This window comes from Folsomia candida, unplaced genomic scaffold (assembly GCF_002217175.1).
Source record: "Folsomia candida strain VU population unplaced genomic scaffold, ASM221717v1 Fcan01_Sc006, whole genome shotgun sequence".
NCBI classification, from domain to species: domain Eukaryota; kingdom Metazoa; phylum Arthropoda; class Collembola; order Entomobryomorpha; family Isotomidae; genus Folsomia; species Folsomia candida.
This window is the reverse complement of record NW_019091198.1, coordinates 9489538-9515462: the sequence shown is the minus strand read 5'-3', so window position 1 is coordinate 9515462 and position 25925 is coordinate 9489538. Positions and strand designations below refer to the sequence as shown.

At 40.1% G+C, this 25925-nt stretch overlaps 3 protein-coding genes across 13 annotated transcripts; 1 reads left to right on the top strand and 2 right to left on the bottom strand.

Annotated features, from left to right (window-relative positions):
* Window positions 1-254: 254 nt before the first annotated feature.
* Window positions 255-14227, top strand: LOC110851109 (diacylglycerol kinase 1). 3 transcript variants are annotated; one of them, XM_035853299.1, is made up of 23 exons: window positions 268-950; window positions 2217-4036; window positions 5944-6020; window positions 6172-6372; window positions 6789-7038; window positions 9473-9601; window positions 9698-9747; window positions 10029-10103; window positions 10187-10306; window positions 10413-10536; window positions 10708-10793; window positions 11274-11366; window positions 11441-11464; window positions 11566-11733; window positions 11934-12044; window positions 12124-12204; window positions 12312-12432; window positions 12556-12680; window positions 12780-12914; window positions 12994-13086; window positions 13166-13228; window positions 13333-13525; window positions 13770-14227. In XM_035853299.1, exons 2-23 carry the CDS (start codon window positions 3721-3723, stop codon window positions 13964-13966), a joined length of 2832 nt encoding a protein of 943 aa, XP_035709192.1. In that variant the 5' UTR covers window positions 268-950; window positions 2217-3720; the 3' UTR covers window positions 13967-14227. The 3 variants fall into 3 exon arrangements, with proteins under 3 accessions (XP_035709193.1, XP_035709192.1, XP_035709191.1); XM_035853298.1 differs by having other exon boundaries at window positions 268-4036; XM_035853300.1 differs by lacking the exon at window positions 13770-14227 and having other exon boundaries at window positions 255-4036; window positions 13166-13268; window positions 13333-13448.
* On the bottom strand, window positions 13959-17536 carry LOC110850752 (cytoplasmic polyadenylation element-binding protein 1). 4 transcript variants are annotated; one of them, XM_022098294.2, is made up of 9 exons: window positions 17023-17536; window positions 16372-16720; window positions 16142-16297; window positions 15821-16043; window positions 15673-15749; window positions 15427-15582; window positions 15206-15332; window positions 14904-15041; window positions 13959-14755 (listed from the first exon to the last, which is right to left on the bottom strand). In XM_022098294.2, exons 1-9 carry the CDS (start codon window positions 17403-17405, stop codon window positions 14223-14225), a joined length of 2142 nt encoding a protein of 713 aa, XP_021953986.1. In that variant the 5' UTR covers window positions 17406-17536; the 3' UTR covers window positions 13959-14222. The 4 variants fall into 4 exon arrangements, with proteins under 4 accessions (XP_021953986.1, XP_021953987.1, XP_021953988.1 ...); XM_022098295.2 differs by having other exon boundaries at window positions 15836-16043; XM_022098296.2 differs by having other exon boundaries at window positions 15821-15959.
* Window positions 17537-17856: 320 nt separating this feature from the next.
* LOC110850761 (UDP-N-acetylhexosamine pyrophosphorylase) lies at window positions 17857-25925 on the bottom strand. 6 transcript variants are annotated; one of them, XM_035853302.1, is made up of 12 exons: window positions 25818-25923; window positions 25684-25756; window positions 22039-22266; window positions 21780-21949; window positions 20971-21181; window positions 20387-20562; window positions 20128-20300; window positions 19970-20035; window positions 19763-19890; window positions 19357-19683; window positions 19102-19149; window positions 17857-18968 (listed from the first exon to the last, which is right to left on the bottom strand). In XM_035853302.1, the coding sequence occupies exons 3-12, from the start codon at window positions 22155-22157 to the stop codon at window positions 18716-18718; spliced, it is 1671 nt and encodes a 556-aa protein (XP_035709195.1). In that variant the 5' UTR covers window positions 22158-22266; window positions 25684-25756; window positions 25818-25923; the 3' UTR covers window positions 17857-18715. The 6 variants fall into 6 exon arrangements, with proteins under 6 accessions (XP_035709195.1, XP_035709196.1, XP_021953999.1 ...); XM_035853303.1 differs by having other exon boundaries at window positions 25684-25751; XM_022098307.2 differs by having other exon boundaries at window positions 25684-25924.

The following is a 25925-nucleotide window of genomic DNA, read 5'->3' as shown; positions in this document are numbered from 1 at the left end:
AACCACAAAACGATTGTTATTCTTTGATACTACAACTGTTTGTCGATTCACATTGGACGAGTGCCATGCTATGATGAAGCTCAAACTTGATGCGAAACATGCAGTTGTTGGAGAGAAAAATTAAGCAATTGGATCATTTTAGTGCCAAGAGTAGCAGTTCTGTAGTTGTATCGGTCCGGATGACAAACGTATGCATTCAGTACCGTATAAAATACAACTAGAACAAGTCATTTGCTACTAATGTTTGTTGCTTGCTTCTATTCCCATTAAGTAGGTAAGTTCATAGGTATACGTATTTAGCTTCGCGTGATAAAGTACAACAGCATTTCATTTCATTCAACCTCGAGAAATATAACGTGTATATTCCGTCAAAGCGTGGTTGGTGCATCGCATCGTTCGTAGGTGCTTTCAGACTTTGGAATAATTGTGAGTAAAACAAATCTGCTTAACTTAATGAAATAAATCTAATTAGCTGCCAGCGACTCGACGACTACTACACTGCCCGTCAATCCGTTCTATATTTATCATCCTCCTCCTATCCATTTCACAACCACACACAGCGCTCAACAATAAAAGCAACGCTGCATTCAATAAAATAAATAAATATTACCCATCCAAAGGAATCATCGTCACATAAAATCACTGTAAATCACAACAACGACCTTGATCCAGTCGTGCCAACTTGAAGCGTTTATCATGTGAGGTGGGTGAAGTCCTCGGAACAACTTTCATCACCTTTGATCAACTCACCACCTGACCTTTTCACCACCACAGATGATGTTCTTCTCAAGAAGATAGTGCTGTTGTTTTATGGAGTTAAAAGATAGTGGTGGTGGTGGTGTTGGACATGTGAGGAAATTCCGTCTCACAAGATGCACACTTACGAATTTATGTACGTATGGTGAGCTAATAATGTGAAAATTTCCAAATAAAATATTCGCAATAATAAGGTAATTCTGGGCAAATCCTCTCCTGTAAATATGCCCCATTAAATACGTTATCATCATGATCTTCTTGATGACCATCATCATCATCATCATTGGTTGGTAAAAGTTGAGTGTTGTTGAGCTAGCACACGCATGGAAAGCAAGAAGGTCGTGGAGAAGGAGGAAGGAGGAGAGTGTTGTTTTATGAATGCATGCTAACAGGAAAGCTAGTAAAAGTGTAGTAATGTTCAAACGTTCATCCGTAAAAACAAAGGCTTCATTGCAGATATTGGAAGGAAATGGTTTATTCTTCTCACTCGAAAAACATGCTGCGAAGCTCTCTCTCCTGCTCGAAAGTGATGCATCACAATGTTTATTTGAATGACGCTAAATGCAAACTTAACTCTTCACAAATTGCGTTGCTACCAACCTCATTTTTCCTTCTTCTTCCATCCTGGTTTACACAAGGAACTCTGATTTTTCCAGAAATAAAGCCCCATCATAAGAGGAATATTCATAAACGGAGGAGATAGAACAGAGACCGTGGTCTTCTCTCTCTCATTTTTCCTCGAAATATATGGGTGGAAATTGTAGATTGTAGTGATTTCACATTAGAGCACAATAAAGGAATACGTGTGTCTTTAGAGATGGGAAATATTAGCCTAGGTTGCGACTCTAGCTTTCGTTGAGAGTGTTCAAATTGGGGCAAAAAGTAGATATACGGCCGGACGGATCCGTGTTGGTGGATGCCATGATAAAAAAGAGACAGAATGCGAGCACGAAGGAAAGAAAGCAAGCGAGGCAGGAGTGACAAAGGTTTTCTTTACGACCAACAAAACAAACCTTACCAGCTTTCACTCTGGAGAAAGCCGGATGCACGGCCGGCAAGGAGAAGTATCTAACTGCTGCATGTCATCATGACATTCTTCATCTACCTGTGTGCCGTATATTGCGATGTGGTGAGATACATACGTTCGGAGTCACTTAACCAAACTGGGACATAACTACTACTCCTCCTCCTCCTCTCTGCCATGGACATACATATGTATGTAGATAGGCACCCACATGTATACGTAGGGAGAATTTGCAATTCTGCTTCTCTGCGTGTGATTAGCATTAAGCAGATGCAGTACGGAGCTCTAGAGCTGAGACATTAACAGGAGGTCTTACAAGTTGAGGTTGATGGACGAGCCGAAACGGATTTGTTCTCTCTTTTCGTCTTTGCCCATCAGCTTCTTGATGATGCTTCGTAGTGATGATGATGATGATGATGAGTGCAAAACTGTAAAGGTTGCTGGTTGCTGAATGATGATGACGGAGAGAGAGGGAGGGAATAGCATGGTCGCAATTCACCACACCCAACGGGAAGAAAAGTGCATGTGTGTAAGTGGAAAGAAAGGGTAATAAGACGAGCGAGGTGAGGTTGTTTTGCTGGACGATGATAAGCTGAGTAGTTATCCATTGGACTGATTGTAAATAGAGGTTGATGAGGAGAAAGTGTGCCGAGGTGGGTGGCGTGGCGTGTGTACAATTTGGTGGAATGATACTTTATGAGATGATACTTATAACTGGGTAGTGGATGCTCCGAAAAGACCGAATTCGGGTTTAGCTTATCCATCCATATGCATGTACATATGTATGTCAATTGGGCATGTGGTATAGGAGTGGGCTAATAGTGACTTCCAAGGAGAAAGGATCAAGAATAATAACAAGAGTTGAGCATGGTGTGATAGTATTTGGTTGGGCAAGGAGAAGATAGCGGTGGACGGACGGATGGATGGATGGATGAGTTGGCTGCCTATTTTCCATTCTTCTACACCATGTCAGTCAGTCAGTTAAAGACGGTTAAGTAGCATCTCGGGAAAAGTTGTTCAGAGCATTTTCAAACTGATGGTTCAGTTCAGTCGAGTAATCGGGGGGACGAGGTTGCGCTGAGCGAGAGATATTCCGCTTCTTGAAAGTCACCCAATATTTTCTTCCATGTGCTTTAGTTGGCAGTAGTTTGCTCCATCCAGACCAGATTCATTCTTCCTTCCGTCTCGTACTTATGTATTAGTCTCAGAGAGTCAGAGTCTCACAATCTGGCCGAGAAAATACACTGCAACCCGTCACGCTATCCCATTCGCCTGCTTGTCTGTCATCCTGGTTTCATCTCCGTCCTCGTCCATCCACCAACCAACCAACTAAGCCAGCAGCTGACCAGTTTATCCTCCAAAAACAACATTCCTTAATCCATTCATTAATCCAGTAATTTCTTCGTCACCTTGCTTGACCCTTGTCTCTCTCGGTACGAGGACCCCCATCAATCCATCCATTCATCCATCCATCAATCTACGGGCACAGGTACGCGTCACATTCTTTCTCATATTCCCAGCATAATAGCAGACGCAACCAACTTGTTGCAACCCGTTTGAACACCTTCTTCTTCTTCGTATCGAATCCCTCACACACTTCCGGCAGAAGAAAGGGAGAAGAAATACATAGCAAAACTTTCCCCAAGTTCAACTTGAGACTTTGATCATCTCGCATGAAAAGATAAACAAGAACGGACAAAGGAAGGGCACGCGTGAGATCAGAAGAGAGATTGCTGCTAGACGTGTCACAGACTCTACTCCTGAGAGCTTAAGTACTCATGATGACTTTCCCTCCCTCCGGGTTGTGGATACCACTGTGAACTACTTACTTTGCTAATATTGTACAACGTACAACAATTGGAAGGAAAAAGTTCATACATCTACATATCTCCGCTACAAGACCAAAATCCACTATTTCCCCTACTTGTGTGCCATTATAAATGGATTCCAAGCCACTCAACCTGTTCGAGATGATGTCCCCTAATCCCCCAATTGCCGGTACTCCAATCACAAGTCACCCCAACCTACGTCCTAACCCCGGATCGGACACTCCAAGCCGTATTAATCACCCAGAATACCCTCAACCTGACCAGCAGCAGAAACCCAATCCGCCAACTGACCCCACAACCGTCGATCCATCACTCCCACCGCCTCCGCAGACGTCCACAGTTGTTGAATCGTTTAATGAGCTGAAGAAGTTTCACTGGGATAAACTTTCTCCAGAAGAATTTCAACAACTTCATGATTTGGCATCGTGTAAGTTTATTCATTTCATTTACAACGGAATTAATTGGGCTAACCCCACTATGACGACAGTAGCAATAACACCAGTTTTTATTGTGCGGCCGGGTCGTGGCATTATGAGCATTTTCACCCAGAGTGCATAATAAAGCTTTGCTTTCTCCTCCTCGCATGAAAATGGAGCTGGGCCAACCAATCTCACTTTGGTAGGAGAGAGATCCGCATATGTAGCACTCTCTCTCTCTCCAAGGCTGCTTAATTAGTTAGGACGGAACTTGTGAAATTATTACTCGCGTCATGAAAGCGTGTTCTTCTCTCATCACAACGGCATAAATACCTGTAACACGACCACCACATGTACATACACGACTAGTTGAACAACTGATTGGCTTGGAGAAAGTAATTGTTTAATTGTTCCCGTACCAGGCAGGACTGTTGAGGAATTTCGAAATCAATTTTGGAAATGGCATGTTGATTACGCATGTAATCCTCCTGTGACGCCTTTTCAATAGTCATTGACAATTTCATGGTGTGAAATGATTGGATTTCTCCACCAACAAGGAGGCCTGTAATGAGAATGAGAAGATATATTGAGTAGTTTTGTGTACTCAAGCAAAGTACGTAACTTGTGGGATTCGTCAGATGAGCTACTTACTTACTGCATACATAGCCACAAGTGTTGCTCGGTTGGTGTGATGATCACCCAAAAACTTGCATCCTTGGGGACACTTTGTCCTATAACTCTTGTCCATTAATCCATCTTCTGTTGAAGGGGCTGCTGTGCACTGTCGAAAAAGTTTGGTATTTATCTCTCTCTCTCTTCTCGGGATATGTCGTCATAACCTCTTTTATTGGTCCAGAGATTTGCGTTGTCTTTGTGATTCAACACGACTGCTGTTTTTTGCTGTGGTCGTATTTAGTGGTTGGTGGTGGGAATAGAAGAATAAACAGTGTGGAATTCAGACCTCATTCTTTCATATGATAGAGCTGGATGAATGAATTTGCCCACATGGTATTTCTCAAATTCAAGATGGATGATGAGAAACCAAACAGTGGACGTAATCTGATCCTACACATTTCCCAATCCGGTCCAATGTTGTCCAACATGGTTTTTGTCCAGATTCCTCTTTTTCCTCTCTTTTCTCTCTTTCTCTCCAGATGTAAGATTAATCACGTTTGTCCTCCAATCCCTACATACATAATTTGCATTTCTCGTTTAAATTCATCACACGCGCACGTTATGCACCAAATAATTTAGCCAAGGTGATGCACTAGTGGTTGGATGGATTACGTCCACCACGTGGGTGGGCTGGGCATCGGGTCACTCGCTGTGCAAATGGCCTTCGATGGGAATGACGAGGAACAGCGCAAAGTGGCATTTCCGTTTTTAATTCTTCTTCCTAGTTCCGTTTTCACCACATGGTATGATCCTCATCAGCTATAAGAATGAGAGGAATATAAAGCCGGAACTTTCCATCAGAGAGCTGCACCCGGATTTAATACATTTCTGGTCCAGATGTGTTTCCATAATGCTAGCTGGCTCCAGACAAAACATTATCCAGCAGCACAATCGACTCACCGAATGAGTGCGCATTTTAAGAAGTCGACTTTTTGTCAAAGAGTTCACAATCTCTTGTAAAAGTGTTTTATGCCGTAGTAATGTTGTCGGCTTATTATTTACGCCGTTAGTTTTCGGAATTAATGAAGCGTATCCATTTTCAAAAAAGTATGTTATCGAGATAAGAGAAGAACCGGGTTTTCCTTCTCTTGGCCTCTTGCACTTTAGGGCAACTCACAAATTGTGGGTCACAATGCATAGATATGCATATTCATATCTACTAGTCAGTCAGGCGATATAGTCATATTTTATTCAGTGTTTAAAATCAATCAAAAATTGCTTTGACCCTGTTCATCTTTCGCAGATTGTAACAACAACATTCGCAGCGTCATCGCAGAGTTATGCGAAGATGGGATACTGCCAGACTGTCAGGCTGACGAGGTAGCAACTATGTATTTACAATCTTCTTCTTTTGTGTTCAAACATAAATGTGCACGTGTCTTCCCACAAATACCGCTTAATTGAGTTATGCCAGCATCTTGAACGCTAATGGGAAGCTACATACAATAATAATTTGCCCATAATTTTGAAGCAAATTGGATACTCTGGGTTCAAACTGCTAATGGACACATATCTGGAAGTGGACACACCGGATGAGCTCTGTCGACATTTATTTCTCTCATTCATCAAGCGACCCAAGAAGTCGTCGTCAACGACACCGACAGATGCTGCCATCCCACAAAACGGTTGCAGCAACCCCCCTCCTGCTGAAGGTGGAACAACATTGATACAGGTTCGTGTCATTTCTTCGTTATCGTCACACATTCAGGCATTTTCCCACAACATCATTCCCACAAGCAAGCAATGTCATGGTGGGTGTCAAATGTGAGAAATGTGGTAACATTTACTTAATATTTTGCAAGCCTTGAGAATCTGTTCTCACATTATTACATACCATCGTCCTATTAAATACCAAAGGGATTCTTCTACTTGAGACATGTCGACCTACTTTAAAAACTTTCACCGCATTTTGGTGCCAAGAACAGCATTGTCCGATTGAATAATGCGGCGTCGTGCCCATCTATAATAAATTATTGGTGGTTTCTTCTTCTCCCAATTGGAGAAAGTCAGAGGAGAGAAAATGCATTTGAGGTCCAAACTTTCTTGACGTGTATCCTCATCCTAACTTCCGGTTTCCATTTTCTCCAGGAAATGGCAGTTAGCAGCACAACGACGGCCGCCGCAGCGATTACACCGCTTAGTGCCGGCTCTCTGACGAACCTTGTGACCACCAATTCTGTCCAACTGAACGACTCTGCCACGGTGGAGAAACGCCACAATCTGCTTGTCGACAGGTTGAACGAGCTCCCAGAAAAGTACCACCACCGCAGAGACAGCCAGTTGCACTTGGACTTGGAGATGATGGAGAGCAGTCCCATCAAATCGGGTGCAGATGCAGGTACTCGTTCCAATTGTCTCATAATTTCATCCTTACATCGATCCACCCTCTATGGCTGCATATCTGCATATGTATTTTTTCACTTGGACCGAATATTTATTGTAATTTCCGCCTCACCCAAAATACGCCATAAGTTTGTCAGTAGGGTGGCTGATGGTTGGCCCCAATTACTCCGTAATCAATCAGTCTCTCTCTCTCTCTCACTGTGAGTTCTGCCTATGATCTGACGACCTTCTTTGCCAAACCTTCGCCCTTTATGTCATGTTCTGAAATTAATTATTTCCATGATGAGTATGGGGGATTGAAGTATGCATGGCGGATATGATCCAAAAAATAATTTATTCTCTGCGGCATGTCGCCAATACATATATTGGCGAGTGAAGAATGAGAAGGAGTGATGAAAGTGACATAAAATCGATTCTCCCTTAAAGCAGAAGCAGCAAAATGAAACTCCGTAGTCGTCGCCATCGTCGTTGTCGTCGTCTGTTCTCATCTATGTGTATCTGTACTTATTCGTGGACGACATCAACCTAACCCACCTTAAACTAAATGATGGTGAATGCTTGGTGGGTTTCAAGATTGGCTGCTGTGACAGAGAGACGTCACAGCAAAGAAATATATTGTAAGTGAGCCACAAATAGGACTCGGATGAATTACAACTTCAAACGCTTCAGAATAATAAAGAGAGAAAATAAGTGAGTCGAGAGAGAGAGAGAGATAAATAATGTGCAGAAATTTGGGTATTAGTTAGCTCTCAGAAATTACTTTGTAATTCCAAAACATGAATCCAACTAATAAGCTTATACTGTTTCATCCTGTAAAAGATTCAAACGAGGAATATGTGCAAGTCACATTTTGCGAGACTTCTTCTCTAATGAGCTTATAACTTTGGAGGATTGCAGTTTTATGAGGAAAAAGTACTTCTCATTTGCTTTGATTAATAATCTCGACATGAAGATTTGCAATGTTTTTGGTAATCTTTTATTGCATATGTACGAGTTGCAATGTAAGCTCTTCTCGAATGAAAAAGAAAGAATCCTTTCCAACTTTTTCAAGTATGTACAGCAAAAAGCGAGGAGTATTGAACCCGTTGACGGAGATTGGATTTTACAGTGCACTTTTTTTTGCTGCCCATCATTTTTTCTGTATTTGAAATTCTTTGATTTTGTCCAATTTGACGCAAGGATTATCTTTGACTTGCTAGCTGTGGAAAAAACGTTAGTTTCATGCACAGCTACAGCTCGTATGTAGTTATCCCTGTGACATCTAAAAAAAAGCTCTTCAAAGGAGAAACGCAGTTAATTTCCGAGACTTAATGGGAACTTTGGGATTACTAATGCAGAACTTGTGGGAATTGACAGATTGCAAGTGAAGGAAGATAAAATTCTTTGTCAGGCTTTCTGCTCTGGCATTTGAGTCCAGAATTATATATTTTCCATTACCAGGCCAACTTTCACTTTCAAAAATAATAATATGAGATTTTAATAGTCTTTTTTTTGTTGGAGTGACAGAACGAACAGAAAGAACTAATGACGTCACGGGAAAACGTTAGTTTTTTATACTAGAACCCGATGCTAAAGTATTTCTGTTGTCGACGGATTTTTACTTTGATTTTGGCAAACGCAGATGAAAAAGCGTTCTTCTTTTTCTTTCTGGTTGACTGGAAGCACAATTGAATTAGTTGACATTTAGCCGGTTGCCACATCAGTTCACCATGAAAAAATTACGTAAAATGTCATATGTAATTAGACAAGTTATGTAAAACCATTTATCAAAGTGCAACTTGTTCACTTTTCTTGTCTTAAGAAATAAGTTTCATGAACACCAAGTATTATTTTCTACACAATGAAAAACTAGCCGAGAACTAAATACAAACGGTAAAATTAACCATTCATCCTTTGCAAATTTTAAACTTAATAAACTTTAAATGTCATTCCGAAATGTCGCAGAGCAACGACACAGTTCCCTTAATGCAATATTCCGGACACTGACAAACTTGTGGGAGAAAGAGCGGCCCACGAAACTATAATAGTCTCCTCGGTCCTAATAACTAAGTCATCATTCAATGATTTCCCTCGTTGGCTGTCTAATTAGCAGCAGCAGCAGGTAGAGCAGAAAAGAGGAGTGAAGTTGGTTGTAGGCGTGGATGGTCTCACCATTGTTGAAATTTGAAGGTCAAGTACGGCACACTGTGTCCCAAGACCGTTTTCCAATGACACTTGCATTGTCGGTTGGGTGGGTAGTAGGCGTTCATTAAATGTGTAAAGTTCGCTCGTGTTGACGTACATAAGTCTGAAATAAATATAGCATTCATTACATTATATTGTTCACGTGCAGAGCGGTTGTCAATTATGCCGAGGACTGGTCTGATTGTGAGCACTGTCAGAACTGGTGAGCGTGAGAAAGAGATCGATGTGTTGTGTTTTCCTGACAGATACCCCCGGAGAGGATGAGTCCGGGGCACTTACGCCGATCGACATAGATACGGCGACGATCCCCATAAAAGATGTGATTTGCTATCTCTCTCTGATGGAGGGTGCCCGGCCCGAGGACAAGTTGGAGTGTGAGGACAAACATATCATATTATCATCACTTTAGACCCTCACTCTATCGGTCTTTCAGCCCACACGTTTTAAGAGCAATTATAATTTATTCACAGTCATGTTTCATCTCTACGATGCGGATGGAAATGGTGTTTTGGACACTCAGGTGAGTCGTTTCAAGGGTTTTTTACGCCACGCTTTGTAAATAATCTTAAAAAAGTGGTGAGTGTACATATGTATGAGGACCAAGGGCATAAGTTCGAGTGGTTGGTTCGTAGATGTTTTTAGACACCATTCTATAAGCCTTGTTTACTCTTTGTTAGCTCTATTTGCTGTTTGTGTGTGGGGTGGTCATTCACTATGCTGGAGGAGTTTTATGATAGAATATTACTGCCCATTTATTGAAACAACAGACCGTCTGACCGTCTGGGTTGCTTCGTTTTGTAGGAGATGGTGGCCATCGTGAACCAAATGATGAAAGTGGCAGACTACTTGGGCTGGGATGTGACCGAGTTGAGGCCGGTGAGTGGTGCATAATAATAATGCGAAGAAAGAAAGAAGGGAAAGTTTTCCTCCCTTTTTTTACTCACACTTTGTCATTTTAGATTCTAACTGACTTGATGGTAGAAATTGACTACGACTCGAATGGATATGTAACTTTGGTCGAGTGGAAACGAGGCGGACTGACCAACATTCCACTTCTCGTTCTTCTCGGACTGGATCAAGTAAAAGCTTACTTTTCTCTCCCACAATTTAATACAGAACGAACTGGTGTAAATAGAACAAGTGGATAAGAATGTGTGGTTCGTTGTGGTTCTTCTTATGTCACAGAACGTGAAGGAAGATGGGAACCATTTGTGGGACCTAAAGCACTTTAATAGACCAATCTATTGCAACTTGTGCTTGGAAATGTTGGCCAGTGGTGGCGTGGGAAAAAAAGGGCTTTGTTGCGTCCGTAAGTGCTTACTTGCCGTATCAAACACACACTCTTTCTCGCTGCCCTTTTCTTTTTTGACTAGGAGTATACTTGATCACTAACTACGTATCCACACGTATTTGGCGAGAGAGAGAGAGTGAGTGAGTGAGAGAGAAAGTTACAGCAATCTTGTTTTATTTTATGGAGCAGTTTGCAAGTACACAGCCCACGAGCGGTGTGTTCAGAAGGCTCCCACAAATTGCATCACCACCTACGTCAAGTCCAAGAAGGAACAAGTAAGTCCAACAAGCATGGCATCAGAGGTTAGTTGAAATGAGGAAAATGTAATGCCCTATATTTACCCACTGGTCGCTTAAAAAACGAGTATAATACGTCCATTTTTATTTTAAATGCCAATTTAGACCCAATGTAATGTCAGAATTTGTTTAAATTTTATGAAAACGGGTCATATTTTGGGCCGGTTTTAACATAGTGAACGATAAGTAAGTCAAACAGAACGTGTATCGTTTTGCGAGGAGGAGAAAGTGAAAGTGGGAGATGCGAGATTAGAGAGAAAGATAGGAGCAGAAGGAGAAAGCAGAGCGAGGATTGGGGGCGCATTGAGACTTGCCGTGCATTCGCTCACCCATCTTTTATGTAGTCTACTTTTATTCATAAAATATTGTCATTCTTCTGCATCTCCTAAAAGTGGAGGGGATTTGACATTAAGCCATCACCTACCTATATGCATATACAACACGTATGTCTGCATTCAGGTCATGACTCATCACTGGACACCCGGCAATTGTGCCGGAAAGTGCTCAAAATGCAAGAAACCTATGAGGATTTTTAACGGGGCTGCTGGACAGGTATGACCAACATTATTTATGATAACTACTGAGAATTTATTGGGATATGTATATGCATATAAATATATGGACAGCACTGCCGTTGGTGCCAAATGACGGTGAGTTTGAATTATCTTGCGTTCCAATCTCTCCTGTCTAAAACAACTTTAGACGGAAAGTGAGCTGGGAAATGATATCGATGCTGCTGCTGTCCTTCTAGGTGCATGATGAATGTAAAAGTCTGGTCAAACTGGAATGCTCGTTGGGGGAACTGAAATGTCATATCGTTCCACCAACTGCCATTTACCCCGTGGTGCTGGATAGACAGCGTTCCTTTACTCGGGAGGGTCGCTCAATATCTGGTCTCTCCAGAGGCTCCGACAATGGGGTGAGTTGATGTTTTATCTTTCATTATTTTTATCCCCCTCTCTCCTTCCACTGGTCTAGCAACTAGTTTAGCAAGGAACTAGAGTTGGTTTGATGGGGGTATTGATCGTGGTGGATTTATAGGTTTTGCATACAACACTTTAGCTTGTTTACTCAAGAATAAGACGAGTATTGTTATGCATTTGGGTTGTCTTTGTTCAGGGAGAGTCGTCCAGTTCTCAAGCAGGAGGTTCTGGAGATCCTCCAGCCCCGTCGGGTGATGGACCGCTGTCATTCCAAATTACGCCACCTGAAGGCACGAGACCACTTTTGGTAATGTTCTTATTGATAACGAGACTAGCTGAGTAACAATATTGGCAAGTAATATTGATGCTCGTGCATCATTTTAAAGGTTTTCATCAATCCCAAAAGTGGGGGACAGCAGGGTCCACGACTCTTCCGAAAATTCCAGTATTTGCTTAACCCTCGGCAGGTAGAGATATGTAGAAGCGATGCTAAATAATTATTATTAATTATTGGATGACAATAAGAATACATAATTGGCATAGTTATGAACCAATCGCTTATGAATTCATGCAGGTTTACGACATCAGTTGCGGGGGTCCATCAAAAGCTTTGCAAATGTTTAAAGATGTAAACAATTTACGCGTGCTGTGCTGTGGAGGTGATGGCACTGTTGGGTGGTTGTTGGACAGCATGGGTAAATTATGCTACTTTAAGTACACCTAATTATATGTATACTACGACACAGGAGGACTATTGCTATGCATATGTATGCGACTATAACACTGTGACGGGCATTTATACGGGTTGTTTAATTCAGATAAGATAAAATACCAAACCCAACCCCCCGTGGGTGTACTTCCCCTGGGAACAGGGAATGACTTGGCGAGGTGCTTGAAATGGGGTGGAGGTTATGAAGGCGAGTCTTTGAAGAAAGTCTTGAAGGTAATTGTTCTGTTCGCATATGTACATTTCATGATTGCATGATACAACAATGAGAGGTTTGCACACAATGGAATCGTGTATAATAATTGTGTCCGGAAGAAAATTGAGAGGTCCAATTCTGTGATGATGGACCGTTGGGAAATCTCGCTTTCTGACGTTGCTCCGACGGAAACGGAGCCTCAAGGAGATCCAATGCCCTACAACATTATCAACAACTACTTCTCCGTGGGAGTTGTAAGCCCTCTTGTACAAGTTTCACGACGAGTTGACCAAGATTGAAGAGAAATTTATGCTAATGCTTGATCCACTATAGGATGCCGCTATTTGTGTAAAATTTCACTTGGAGAGAGAAAAAAATCCGCACAAATTCAACTCTCGAATGCGAAATAAAATGTGGTACTTTGAGGCGAGTATATTTGTGATATTTTTCGTCCCTTGGTCCCTTAAAGGACGAATGTTTACAGTTTTCATTTTTTTCCCAACAGTTCGGGATGACTGAGCAGTTCTCATCCTCATGTAAAAACCTCCATCAAGAGTTGGAGATTGAAGTGAGATTGATGAAGAGATTTGTCTGACTAAATTATCCATGTATTTGTTTGTGTAAATGTGAAAAAAAAATCTCACTTATCCATTTGATACCTAAATAATATAGTGCGACGGCGTTTCTCTCGAGTTGGATCGGGGTCCTGCTCTTCAGGGACTAGCACTGCTTAACATTCCTTACACTCACGGCGGAACAAATATGTGGGGTGATCATTTATCACGGCGAAGAGTCAAAAGACAATTCAAGAAGAAGCGAGACAACAGCAGTTCCCCTGTTGCTAATTTGTCAACCGCTTTTCAAGGTACGTATACATACGTATGTATGTATGTACTGTTGTACATATATACGAATGTATGGATCCTGTTGTGTAACTTCAAACAAGTCACTTGAATTTGTTCATTCACTGCAATCTCGAGATACACACATACTTGAGAATTGAGATTGCACGCTGCAGTTCGATCGTTTCGCAGTGAACTAATGGACAGTAAAAAGAGGAATAGAGGGACATTAAGAAAGTTTGTTTTACTTTTCGATTTCTTACTCAGACATTGGGGACAAATTGATTGAGGTGATTGGTCTTGAAAACTGTCTGCACATGGGGCAAGTCAGAACTGGGCTGCGATCGTCAGGTCGCCGACTAGCTCAATGCTCAACCGTGGTCATTAGGACAAAGAAACGACTCCCCATGCAAATTGATGGAGAACCTTGGATGCAATCACCATGTTCTGTGCGTATTCTCTAATATTTTACTATTTTATTAGTTTGCTTAAACAAAATGAAAGCAATTTTGAGTCTCGTATAAATTTCTATAACAAAATTTGACCATTTTCTTTCCTCCGCAGCTGACCGTGAGTCATAAGAACCAAGTACCAATGCTGATGGGGCCCACAACGGATGGAATGTTCTCATTCTTTAAGATCTAAGTTCCCCAAAAACTGGAGCAGCTCATACAAATTAAATACATGACCTCTACAAAATTATACTTATAAATTATATTTTCAATGCAACACATAACGTGAAGCACCATAGTCGTTTAGTTGTCGTTGCTGATTGTAGTTTCCATTGAAATTTCCGTTGTAGTTTCCGCTGGCAGAACCCCAGTTGTTGTGCGCATAGTTATTATTGCTGCGATTCGAGTTCCCAAAGAATGCTCGGTTCGAGTTATAATTCGAACGATTTCCAAGTGGGGAGAAGGTCACAGAGGTCACGGATCCTGCTGTACCTGCTGGTTTGCTCGCATTACGCATCAGTGGTCGGTGCTTTCGGAATTCTTCAGACCCATGTTGGGTTTGGTAGCAAGTGCGACAAAAGTATCGGAAACAGCACCATTCTCGACAAAAGTATGGACCTTGTTGAAGTTTGCACACGGAACAAGTTGCATCCTCCAAGTATGGATCCACCTGAACCTTCTTTCGGAACTTTGTTTTAATCTCAACAAATGCAGCGGAAACTGCCTTCATGTAAGACTTCATATTGTTAAAAGTAACCCTGCCAGATCCAATGGGGTATTTGTGTCGGTCTGTGTCAATGCCTACAAAATTTAGAATTCGAATAACTGATGAATGTTTAACTAGATAATGATAATTAGTGTTTCATTCGAAATGTTTCGATCCTATCCCAACAAACAATGTGTTGAGAAAAGATCAATATATATATGTATACATGTATATCAACTATACCTGCGTAAACTACGCCATCAAACAAGTCATTCATTATCTTAGCGAGCCCTTCTGCATTTAACATTCCGTGAAGCGCACCAACAAAAATTGTTTTCTTCGCATCAATTTTAGCAGCTTGGCACTTGACGTAGTTGCTGTCTGAAAAGATATATTTAAAATGTATATTTAAGATATATTTAATTTAAAAAAATTATCATTATATATAAACATAAGTAAATCCTCTGACAACATGTACCACATTCTTCTTTTTTAATAATAAATGAATTACTTTAATAATTTCAATAACTATCTTTGGACCTTACCCGATAAGGCCCAGGGAATAACTTGAACATCCTTTTCACGAAATCGCTTCGAGGTCAACTTGAAATACCAATCGCCAGATACACTCTTGCTGTAGTCCAGAAAACAATTTTGTAGCAAGAGCTTCACCTACGCAAACATAAAGAAAGGTGATTGTTTTACAGTCTAATCAGCTAAATGACATTAATTAAATTAACTAATTTTATTCAATGTTCCTACTTACCTGCTTTTCGTGCTCAAAAATGACATACAGATATCCTTTAGGCTGAGAAGGAGCAATGTCTTTTCCAGGCCATTCGATTTTAACATTACCAAATATTTTGAATGCGTGAATCAGTGCCATTTCGGTAATATCGAATGGAACACCGCCCAAGAAAATCTATAAATTCATAAAACACGAATGGTTTATAGTAAACCTATCAATCCAACTTGTAACAACTTTCATAATTTTTTCTTGGTTATTGTTTACCTTGCACGAGTATGTAGGATTTCGGTGAATCCGTGGGGGCAGTTGTCCGCTCCAAGTAAATACAGCATCAGCAGAAACTTTGTAAAAGTATTAAGCTAAATTATTATCTTTCATACAAAAGAATGAGAAAAATACACTGGTAAATCACATTTAGAGGCAAAACCTGTGATCTCTCGGTGATACTTGGCCGTACGATCCACCGGTGACTCTAACGACGTCGAAGATGAAGGATGCCGAGGACTTGTTGGTGAGTCTATGGGCGACTGCATTTCTGTCATGAGCTGGCCCTGAATCAATTGCATTAATGAAACGATTTGAGATGCTTGAGCACTATCCGCTTCCTGACATTCGCTAAGACTATTTCCTAAGGCCTTAAAACATAAGTATAATTAATAATTATTAAATAACATAATTATAATGACTGACAAATGTAAATACGTAAATACAAAAGGTCAAATAAAACCCAAACCTTGATTAATTGGATACATTCCCTGGTAGTCAATCTTGCAACCACGGCAGATGGGTTGTTGAATTGCAGGGGATTACCAATTTTTGTCTCCCGTGTAGGACTATCCCAGTTTCTAGGAGATTCATGATCATTAGTAGACGCTTCGCCACTTGAGTCCTGAAAAAATTAAGCCGTGCATAAGTAATGAGGAAACCATCATTGTGGAAACTCTAGACAATTTAAGAACGTACCAGAAATTGAAAGTCTGTATCGACCACTTCGGTTGCATAGTTGCGTTTCCTAACAAGAGCATGAGGAGAAGAAGTGCTAAAAAAATCGGGAAACTCTTCACTGTGCTGAGCTACACCATTCATATAATAGTTCTCCCCGTATTCATCCCAATTCTTTGAAGATTGATCAGCCACGTCGTCAGAAATGTTAAACGCTGAATTGGATGTGTTCGGAGTAAAAAAATCTTGAAAAGCAGCATGAGCTGTTTGCGGGTCATGCCAAGTGACGTTCATCTTGGACAAGGAAGGGCCTTCTGCCCCTTCTCCAGGAAATAACAAAGGTGGCGTCGAACTCTGATCCTGACGAAACCTGGAGTGACACAGAATTGTCCGTTAAATCAAACTAATCAAAATTTAATGTTGGTGAACACTTCAGAGTCAACCACGAAACACGGAATTGCAAGATATATTCGTAGAAAGAGGGAGGAACTCGTACGATGAATCGCAATTATAAAATAATTTTATATCGATGAACATCCCTACCTATCCATCCACATTCTCTCTATATAAATGTTATAAAGAATGCAAATCAAAGAAACTTTAATCAAAGAAAAGCTACGCGTCCCTAGATGTATGCATATAAACAAGACATATAGAGAATCAAAACCTTACCCATCAGTATTATCCTGCGCATTTCGAAGAATGCTATTCAGCGAGTTCTCCGAGATAAAGTTTGTATCGAGGAAGTTTGGGATTGGGGATTCATTATCCGATGAAGAGATTGGTATTGATTCGATAGAGGTATTTGCAAACCCTGGTGGTAATAATGTGGAATGTTCTGGTGCTTCTATCGTCGCAGTTGTACTCGTCGTCAGATCCTCTTGATGCTGATTTTCATCCTCCTTCTCTTCCACCTCCTCCACTTCCCGTAATGTCTCTTGTGGTGGGGGCTCAACGGTTTTGAGACGGTTCCAAAGACCCAATCCAAGTCTTTGCTTCTTGACCATCTCCTGTCCCATCAGATCCATCGTTCGTTCCCAAGTCGCAGGGTCCATAGTTAAAGTACAGCCACCCACTAACTAACTAACAACTACTACTAAAACTACGTCGTCGTCTTCTTCTTTTTCGTCGAAACTCCTTTACAGGTCAACCTTCCCTGGGAAGGAATCAAGACTAAAGTAAAACTTTGCAAGTCCAACGTATTTAAAGGAGTCTCCAAAACTCGACCAAACAGATATGCCAACAAGCCAGATAAAAATGATATTCAAAGTATTTCTTACCCAAATAAGTCATACAGTTGTCTCCTTCAAAACTATGTGATGTATGTCGTGCTGGCAGGTAGTCATATATATACTGTCAAAATCTAAATAATACTGCAAGACAACATCCGAAATTGTATAGATTGTAAGTAAAACCTACACCTCCTCCTTAGATTCTAAGCACATTACTGTTTGTTGGATTTACTGAACTCGAGAGGTGCGCATGAAATAAAGGTATTTACCCAAGTTTTCGTTATTTGAATAAAAGTGGAATGTTTTACTTACAAGTTCTGTTATCGATTAGCATCACAATAAATGAAAAATCTTGCTTATATATTAAGATAAGAGACAAAAGATAAAATAATGTTTAGAGTCAAAAGGTAAAGTCAATATCTAGAATAGTCTGTCACCTCATTTGAATAAAACGCGCAGTGCTCAGCTCGATCTATCTCATTTCTCAAGATTTATTATTGAGCCCAACGGCTCAACTCTCATATCTCGCTCGCTAATGCGCAAGGAAATATGCAAATCAAGTGACTGCGTAGATTATTTGTGAGACTTTAGGCTGATATACATATAGTGTAATGCACAGCATCATCATAATACGAACAGGATATGGACACGACGTTATCTTTTCAAACTTGATAAGCTTTCCGGCAGGTCTTCAGAATTTAGTTTTTTCTTCCTTTTCCTACATACGAACAGAGCGTGTGTATGTTTTCTAAAGTAGTAGGTAATCTTTTTCTTGATATAAAAATGAGCTGTATAAAATTTCATGGTCACTTATTCTTCGCATGGTTTTGGACATGATAAAATATACTTGATCCATTATTTGACCCTTTGTTTTACATGTATACCTATGTACATATATTCTCACATAATTATACTTATCTAAATATATATGACGCTAGACAATAGTGTCATGTTTTAGAATTTTTCAAAAGTTGTCCGTCTTTCGAGAGATATTAAAAATATTTCCTGTATATATGGATATATGTATTAAAACGTTGAACTTGATGAAGACGACGAATTTATTTTGTCCAAGATGAAGAGTTGTTTTTAGAGTTGATTTTTTCAACATGTTGAAATTTACAATATTTTTGTGTTTAATAGTTGCTGCGGATAGGTAGTTGTTGAGCCATGGGTTGAACGGTGTGCACTTTGAGGGAGACATCGCCTTTGAGGTCGGGGTGACCATCTGCAGAAGACGGGGTGACCTTTTCGGTCCCGGAGATAAGGCAGACGGGTGGGGTGAAATCCTTGCGGAGAACGGCTGCCTCCAACCCCTCACCCGCGTAGGAAACGAGGGGGGATATTTCCACCACCACGGGGGACTTGTAACTCGTGCAGGACTTTTGACTAAAAAGAACACAAGAAAAGAACAATTAGTAATGCGTGTATATGAATGTGTAGTCAAAAGTGCATGTTAATTGTGGGACATAAAAAGCAAACAAAATCTTAAAATCCAGTCAGGACCTGGGAATAAACTTACATCTCGTTGTTGTTGTTCTCCAGTTGAATAGCGTTGTTATTCAAGATACTAAAGTAAAAAAAACATAAAACAAAAAGCGGGGCTAATTAGAAAAACACAAAATAAAAAAAATGCAAAACAAATTAAAGTTCAGCGTGCATGCAAATTAATGGTATTTATAGGTAAAAAAACTGTGACTTGTTGTATGACATGCTGCTGATGCTGTGCAAAAGTTACAGCTACACAGAATTGCATTGTCCCAAAGGAAGGAATTACCTAGGAATTAGTGGGATGGGGTGTCCCGCTTCGTCGATGAAACGGCCCCCGGCCGAGAGGATGAAGCGTTGGTGGAGGGAATAGAGGGCGTGTCGCGCCGTAGTGGGAGTGTCCTTTTCCGCCCCGTCCGCATTCTTCAAGGGACTAAACTCATCTTCCCGAAGGACTTCCCAGACGACAAAGTTGTTGGAAAACTGGAATACGTCGAACACAAACTTTTCCAACTTGATACCGTTAGGACGCTCGGGGTGGACAAGTTCACCCAAGCTGTTCACGTAGGGGATCTTCTTCTCGGCAATGTGGTGCTTCATCTCATTCTCGGGCCCGCTGAGAAATAATAGTGGTCAATATTTTTAGTAAGTTTGTGTAACAATTGATAAGGGAATTAGTTCAGTTGACGACTTACCTGGTGACCCTTCGAAGAAATTCTGTAGTAAAAAAGTGATTGCAGATGCTACCCGCACTGAAGGCAAGGCGTCCATCAATATTTCGTTTCTGTGCAGTTTTCAACGTGATTTCTGAGTACTCGACGACCTGTAGTAAAAAGAACATTAAATAAAAATGACCGTTGGTGACTGTGGGTTGAATTGAAAATAAATATAAATTACTGGACCTGGTAATGTCCGTCAACTTTGCACACTACGCCAACGGCCTCGGTGGGAAAGGCTTTTTCTACAACCTGATCATTTATAGATATATGATGTTAAATATTTTATTTTATACAGGATTTTGTAATTGCAAGTATGTATGTATCTCTGATCGTGAACCCACCTTGGCCCCGCAATCAGCTCCCTTGCTGTAGCAGTATCCAATAAATGTTGGGTCTGCCATTTTGACAAGAATGTTATCCACACAGTAAACATGGACGTATTCAATTCCACGCTTCTCCATGTCATTCAAAATTCCCTTTTCACGCAAAGCTCGGTACAGTCCTCCATTGCCGTCTGTACATATAAAACATTTCCCACGTTAGGGGACATTTTGGTCATAAATCCGCAAAAGTGGTTGGGTGTGAGACCTTATGCCTTACCCGGGGCCTTGGAAATTTTGTGCTTGTTCTCCAAAATGATTTGACCATCCGTGGTGAAAGTGGGCAACATTCCCTGTTCGAACACAACCAAGTTTTCTGGCTTCATTCCGAAATAAGACCGTTGTCGGAAGAACTCCAAAGTAGGCTCCTTAGTGTGCTCGCTTGTCATGATGTACCTGAAATGTAAAATGTAGTGTGTATCCTGAATCTACATTTATATAATGTGTATCAATAACTGCTAACACAATTTACATTCCGACGAATAAATTTTTATGGTTTAAACTGCTAATCATCAATCAACTATCCATCAAAGATTTATGGTTTAATTTGACATTATTGAACAGTTTTATAAAATAGTGCCTACTGCAATTTTGTGCATCTGCAGGATACATTTGACATTGAAACTTAAAGACAAATCTGCACATGTTTGTTCATCGTTCGTTCGTCATCGTTATTATGATTAAAAACTTTTGCGGTACATTTTTTCTGCACCTGTGCACCTAACCTATTCATTCTACACTCATTCATATGCACATGTGGGTAGTACTGGAGATCAATTAGAGGGGAATTATTGGTAATCCTACCATGGAATGCTGCCATCATGGTCGGAAGAAGCGGAGGCATGTGCCAGAAATTCGAGTCGCAAGATGCGTTCAGCCTGCAACTGGTAAAGAGTTTTTCGAGATGGGAGCCCCACGTCGTACATGCCTTTAGGATAGGACACTCCAAGACGAGTTCCTTGACCACCAGCCAACAGCAAGACGGCAACTTTCCCAAGACTAATGAGTCTCAAACCTGCATATTACATCAACACAATCAGCATCAGAGATACACACTTTTATTCTCTCAGTCACAATGTCATTTCAACTTTTCAATCATCATCAACAACAAGCACAAGTCCAACAACTATAGCAGTCATAAATCCAAGCAAAGCATCATCATAATCGTGTTTGGAAGAAGAAAGAAGATGTGGAGGAAGTTCACAAAAGCACTTATTACACACTACTCGATCTCTTCTCGTCTCTGCAGTCCACATTACAAAAAGATCTTCTCAGATCAGGAAATACAATCAAATCCTTCTTCTTCTTCTTGGATGATGGACTGGATCTTGATGATGATGTTTGTTGTTCCTGACTGATACTGCTGCTGCCTGACAGCAACCTCCGCATGGAAATGATTAAAACAACGCCACATAAGCAAAAAAGCTGTCAGTTATGCAGATAAACATGTACATCTTATTAGAAGGTCATTTTTTGTTCGACGAATCAAAACTGCATTCTAAAAGCTGGAAGAGAGCACGGCACCAACCCAGTTATTAAATAGATAAATAAATAATTCCGGGGCAAAGTGAGATTTTGATATTAAAAAATCGTTATATTCCCAATAAAAGTACCTTCATTTTCATACTTTTGCAACGTATTTGCATCCGTGCGAACGACTGCGCCATGAATTTCGGTCGGAATTGGTTGCAACCGATCGTCCAGTTTTCCGCCGTTTTCTGCATTTTCATTCTCGCAGGACATGGTGTTCTGAAAGTTTCGCGTCACCTCGTCAAAGTTGAGGCTGGAAATGGAAAGTAAATTTATTGTCGCATGATCATGTGGCGGATGAATTATAATGTTTCTGAAATCGGAAATTGATCTCTTCCTTACTCTTTGATATCCTTGTACAACTCTTTCTGCTCACTTTCTTCCAATGAGTCCCAGAACTGGAGAAGATGCTCTTGTCCATAGCGAGCGAGGTGTTCCTTCATCTCTACCGCGTCCATCATGATGATCAAACTTTTTTGTTGGATATCTTTTTTGATAGTCACAAATGACTAGGTAATAACTCAACACGAATTGGAAGAAGAAGAAGAAGGAGAAGGAGAAGAACTGAAACTGAAAGTCACAAACAAATAACTGTAACTATGCGGTAAATTAAAGTCACGTTACATTCTAAAAGTCTATTTTTACTGCGTAAGATAAGATATGTATATGAAGTAATCCACTACTCGCCACTAAATATATATATGCACTGCAAAAACTGTTTCGACGAGAATCAGCAATAACCACAACCAACTTTTCATCAAACTAAACAATGCACTGTGATGATGGTGATGATGATGACGACGACGATAGTTCTCCCAATGATGCAGAAATTGTTCTGTAAGAGTCTCGTTGTGTCACAAGTCTTTTGAGTCAACTTTTCCACAATTCATCCAACAATACAAAATACAATACAGGGCATGTGGATGGATTGGATTATTGAGAAGAATGCAGTGCAGCAGAGATACCGCAACAAACAACATCATTATAATGCACGTACCACTTGTTTTACATTTGTGCTCATATAAAAAAGCCAATATCCACCTCTCTGTCAAGTCAGTTTAGCATGCATTATTTTTTCAAGACAGGCGTATATGCAGTACTACGGATAGTAAATAGTAAGTTGTAACTCATCGATTGTGAGGAATCCATTGAATTTGTTAATATATTGAAATATAAACCGCATGAAACTTTACACCACCACCAAAAATATTAGTAACGACGAGCATGGATGAATGGGAGGATGGATGGACTGCTGAACTATGAACTACCAAAATATTTTTAAAACAACAATGTCTTGGAACGTAATCAGGAAGAAGGGTCAGGAACAATGGGCTTAAAAGTCTCACGCGAAGGCAAAAATGAACATAGGGCTCAATTTTTTCCAACACCAGAAATACGTTTCTTCGAATTGTTATGCTATCCATTTCGGTTAAGCACGGGGAAAACCACGCTTTACACATGCATTGTACAAATGAACAATGTTGTTGTACTTACAATTTATTTATTTCACTTGAGAAGAACAACGGGGGGACTGTAGTAGTAATGCACCAACATAAATAATGTATTATCCAACTCTGTGACTGACCCACTTCTAAATTAGTTTATGCTCTCCTACACCTACAGAGTCGCCACTACATCAATTGTGTTTTCGTACTGGTTGCATTTGCATTGACTTTGACTTACCTCATTTACCTGACCAACCAATCAGCCAATCAACCAGCTCAGTTCAATAATCACTTTCATTTCGCTATTATCAGATTGAGTGGGAGATTAGCTTGGTAGCGTTCAATCAATACTTTGTCGAGAACATTGGAGTCAAATCAATGCATTCAATTTCCAATCAATCTCAAAACTCTGTTTCGACACACGACCCATCGAATCGAAACCGTGGCTGGGGAGTTGACAGCTCAATAAAAATCTCAAACATACAAAAAGTGCATGGCCAAATGTATGAACATGGGTTGGATGGAAAGACAAAATAAATTCCTCCGCATTGACGTAACATTACATGTATGCATATCTCAAATTTCTGATAAACTGGATTTTTAATGTGCTTCTGGAATTCCACACGACTCGCTGTGCTGATACCGATTCTCATTCATTCTTTGTTATTTACTACAATAGGACACTTTCCATCAATGATTTTACGTAACTTGTACGGTTATTAGACTTTAGCTTGATTATTATCAGATGCACATTTATGCACAGTGAAAGATGTTGCATTCTAAAAATGGCACAATTGGATGCAATTTGCATCCAACGCAAGAGTGACACTGATTCGATCTTATATAATTGTAAAAGTGCATCGTATGAATGTAAATATGGTTTTGATTTGCAAAAATATAATGACTTGTGGGATGTTGCAATTTTCTGGCTTAAGTATTCATGAAGGTGCATGAATTTTATTTATTACGTTGTTTCACAGTTAATAGTGTTCATATTTTGGAACACAATATGAGGTGATCCTTTAGAAACTTAAATGCAAATGCATAAAAGTTGCACAATAGCTTATCCAATAACCTTTGATGAGGTGTGAGGTATGTGTAAAAATCAATGACACTCATTTGCATTTTGAACCTGAATTGATGTTATTCAACTTGTCAGGATGCACAGTATGTATATACAGAGATTTACTCTTCAGTATCACTTAATAGTGGATATACATACATACATATTTCTGATGATTGATAAAAGTAGACGAAAATGGAAACTGAGCAGAAATACAGACGAAGAGGAAGGGTTAACAGGTTATCTGTGTGAACTTTGTCACCAGCCCTTCCATTAAAACTACCTGAGTTGCAGTATTGAGAAATAACACTAATACATAAATACAACAAGCAATTAGCCCATAACTCATCCACCATTTGATCAAAGTCTTGTGCACACGTTAAGAAAATATGCAGGGTAAGTATATACACAGGTCATATTTACATATGCATTTACATAGGTAGGTGGTGAAAAACCCTGAGAAAGCACTAAAAAACCACCGCCAGACACCAGACACCATTGGAATTAATTTTGTCGTGAAGTGACCAGCCTTATTTATGGCGATCGAGTTCAGAATCCCAAGATTTTTTGTAGGGTGGCTCCTGCATATGTAACCCAAGAGCAATAAATCAATCACGCCTCAGCTACTGGTTCAATTATCCAGCAAAATTCGTTCAGTTTCCTAGTCTCAGTTTTTCTGGTGAGAAAGACAATTGAACAGGTAGGAAGAGTGAAGGGGAATTAAACCACCCTGCTGCCAATACTCTTCCTATTTCAGTCTATCAATTAAATCCATTACAGTGCAAAAATGTGACAAAAAAACGAAAGTGGTAGTAGCAGTAGTAAATATGTAGTAATAGGTAGTGGAACAGGCTGACATTGAGATGTGATTAGAATTTGTGACTGGATTGAGACCACAATGAAATGAATGAGAGGAGGGACACTCCTCCCATATGCAAAAGAAGTCTTTGTTGTTGCACTGCTAAGTGCAGACAAAAGGGACAAAGAGATTCGCAATGCAATACCAAACCAATAAGACATGCGAATCTGTGATGTTTTATGTCTATGTCTTGAGACGGACGTGACACTAGAATTGTTACGTCTTCACAATGCATGTCCTAATAATGGATGCGTTTTACTTCCCTATTTTTATCGTTGTTACAACTGTACACCATTACCGACACTGAATTGTCATCTTGAAAAAAATGCATTTGCTTTGTAACTAACGTCACAAGCCCAAACGAGGTACTGCAATTTGCGGTTTTACGGGAAAGTTTTCATTTTTTTATCTGTTGCAGTATATTAAAGATCGAGTGTTGATGAAGCAAAATTTGAGAGAGAATCTCTAAAAATTCCTCCAAATTTAACTAACCACACAGATAAATATTTAGTGAAACGGAACAAAGTCCAAAATTTGATCCATGCATGTGAAATTGAATCCCTCAATCGTATCAAAAACTTGGTGAATGAATATGCATGAGACGAGATTGAGATACATACCTCGAATTCTTCGGCGTCGTTTTACTGGTTTGTAGATCAGTCAAAGGGGTAAAAAAGATCAAATGTGGCTGGACTTGCGGGTGTGAAGTTTAATTAAATTGCTGTCTAATTAAATTGCTGTCTAATTAAATTACCAGAAATGCAGAATGGGTGGATGGACAACTACACGACCACTGTGTTAACGTAGGAGACCACGGCAAATGACCTGCTACTCTCACTACGGCGTGTGAGTAACTAAACAT

Bases quoted from the DNA above. Each gene is read 5' to 3' on its own strand.
- LOC110851109 (XM_035853299.1), top strand. From the start codon at position 3,721: ATGGATTCCAAGCCACTCAACCTGTTCGAGATGATGTCCCCTAATCCC. The intron at 7,039-9,472 runs GTACTCGTTCCA...TTTTCCTGACAG, and splicing joins CAAATCGGGTGCAGATGCAG to ATACCCCCGGAGAGGATGAG. The intron at 12,433-12,555 runs GTAAATTATGCT...TGTTTAATTCAG, and splicing joins GTGGTTGTTGGACAGCATGG to ATAAGATAAAATACCAAACC.
- LOC110850752 (XM_022098294.2), bottom strand. From the start codon at position 17,405: ATGGACCCTGCGACTTGGGAACGAACGATGGATCTGATGGGACAGGAG. The intron at 16,721-17,022 runs GTAAGGTTTTGA...GTGTCACTCCAG, and splicing joins GCGCAGGATAATACTGATGG to GTTTCGTCAGGATCAGAGTT. The intron at 15,333-15,426 runs GTAAGTAGGAAC...ATGTTTGCGTAG, and splicing joins TTTTTGAGCACGAAAAGCAG to GTGAAGCTCTTGCTACAAAA.
- LOC110850761 (XM_022098307.2), bottom strand. From the start codon at position 22,157: ATGATGGACGCGGTAGAGATGAAGGAACACCTCGCTCGCTATGGACAA. The intron at 21,182-21,779 runs GTACTTTTATTG...TGTAATATGCAG, and splicing joins GCAAAAGTATGAAAATGAAG to GTTTGAGACTCATTAGTCTT. The intron at 19,150-19,356 runs GTAATTCCTTCC...TTTTTACTTTAG, and splicing joins CCCATCCCACTAATTCCTAG to TATCTTGAATAACAACGCTA.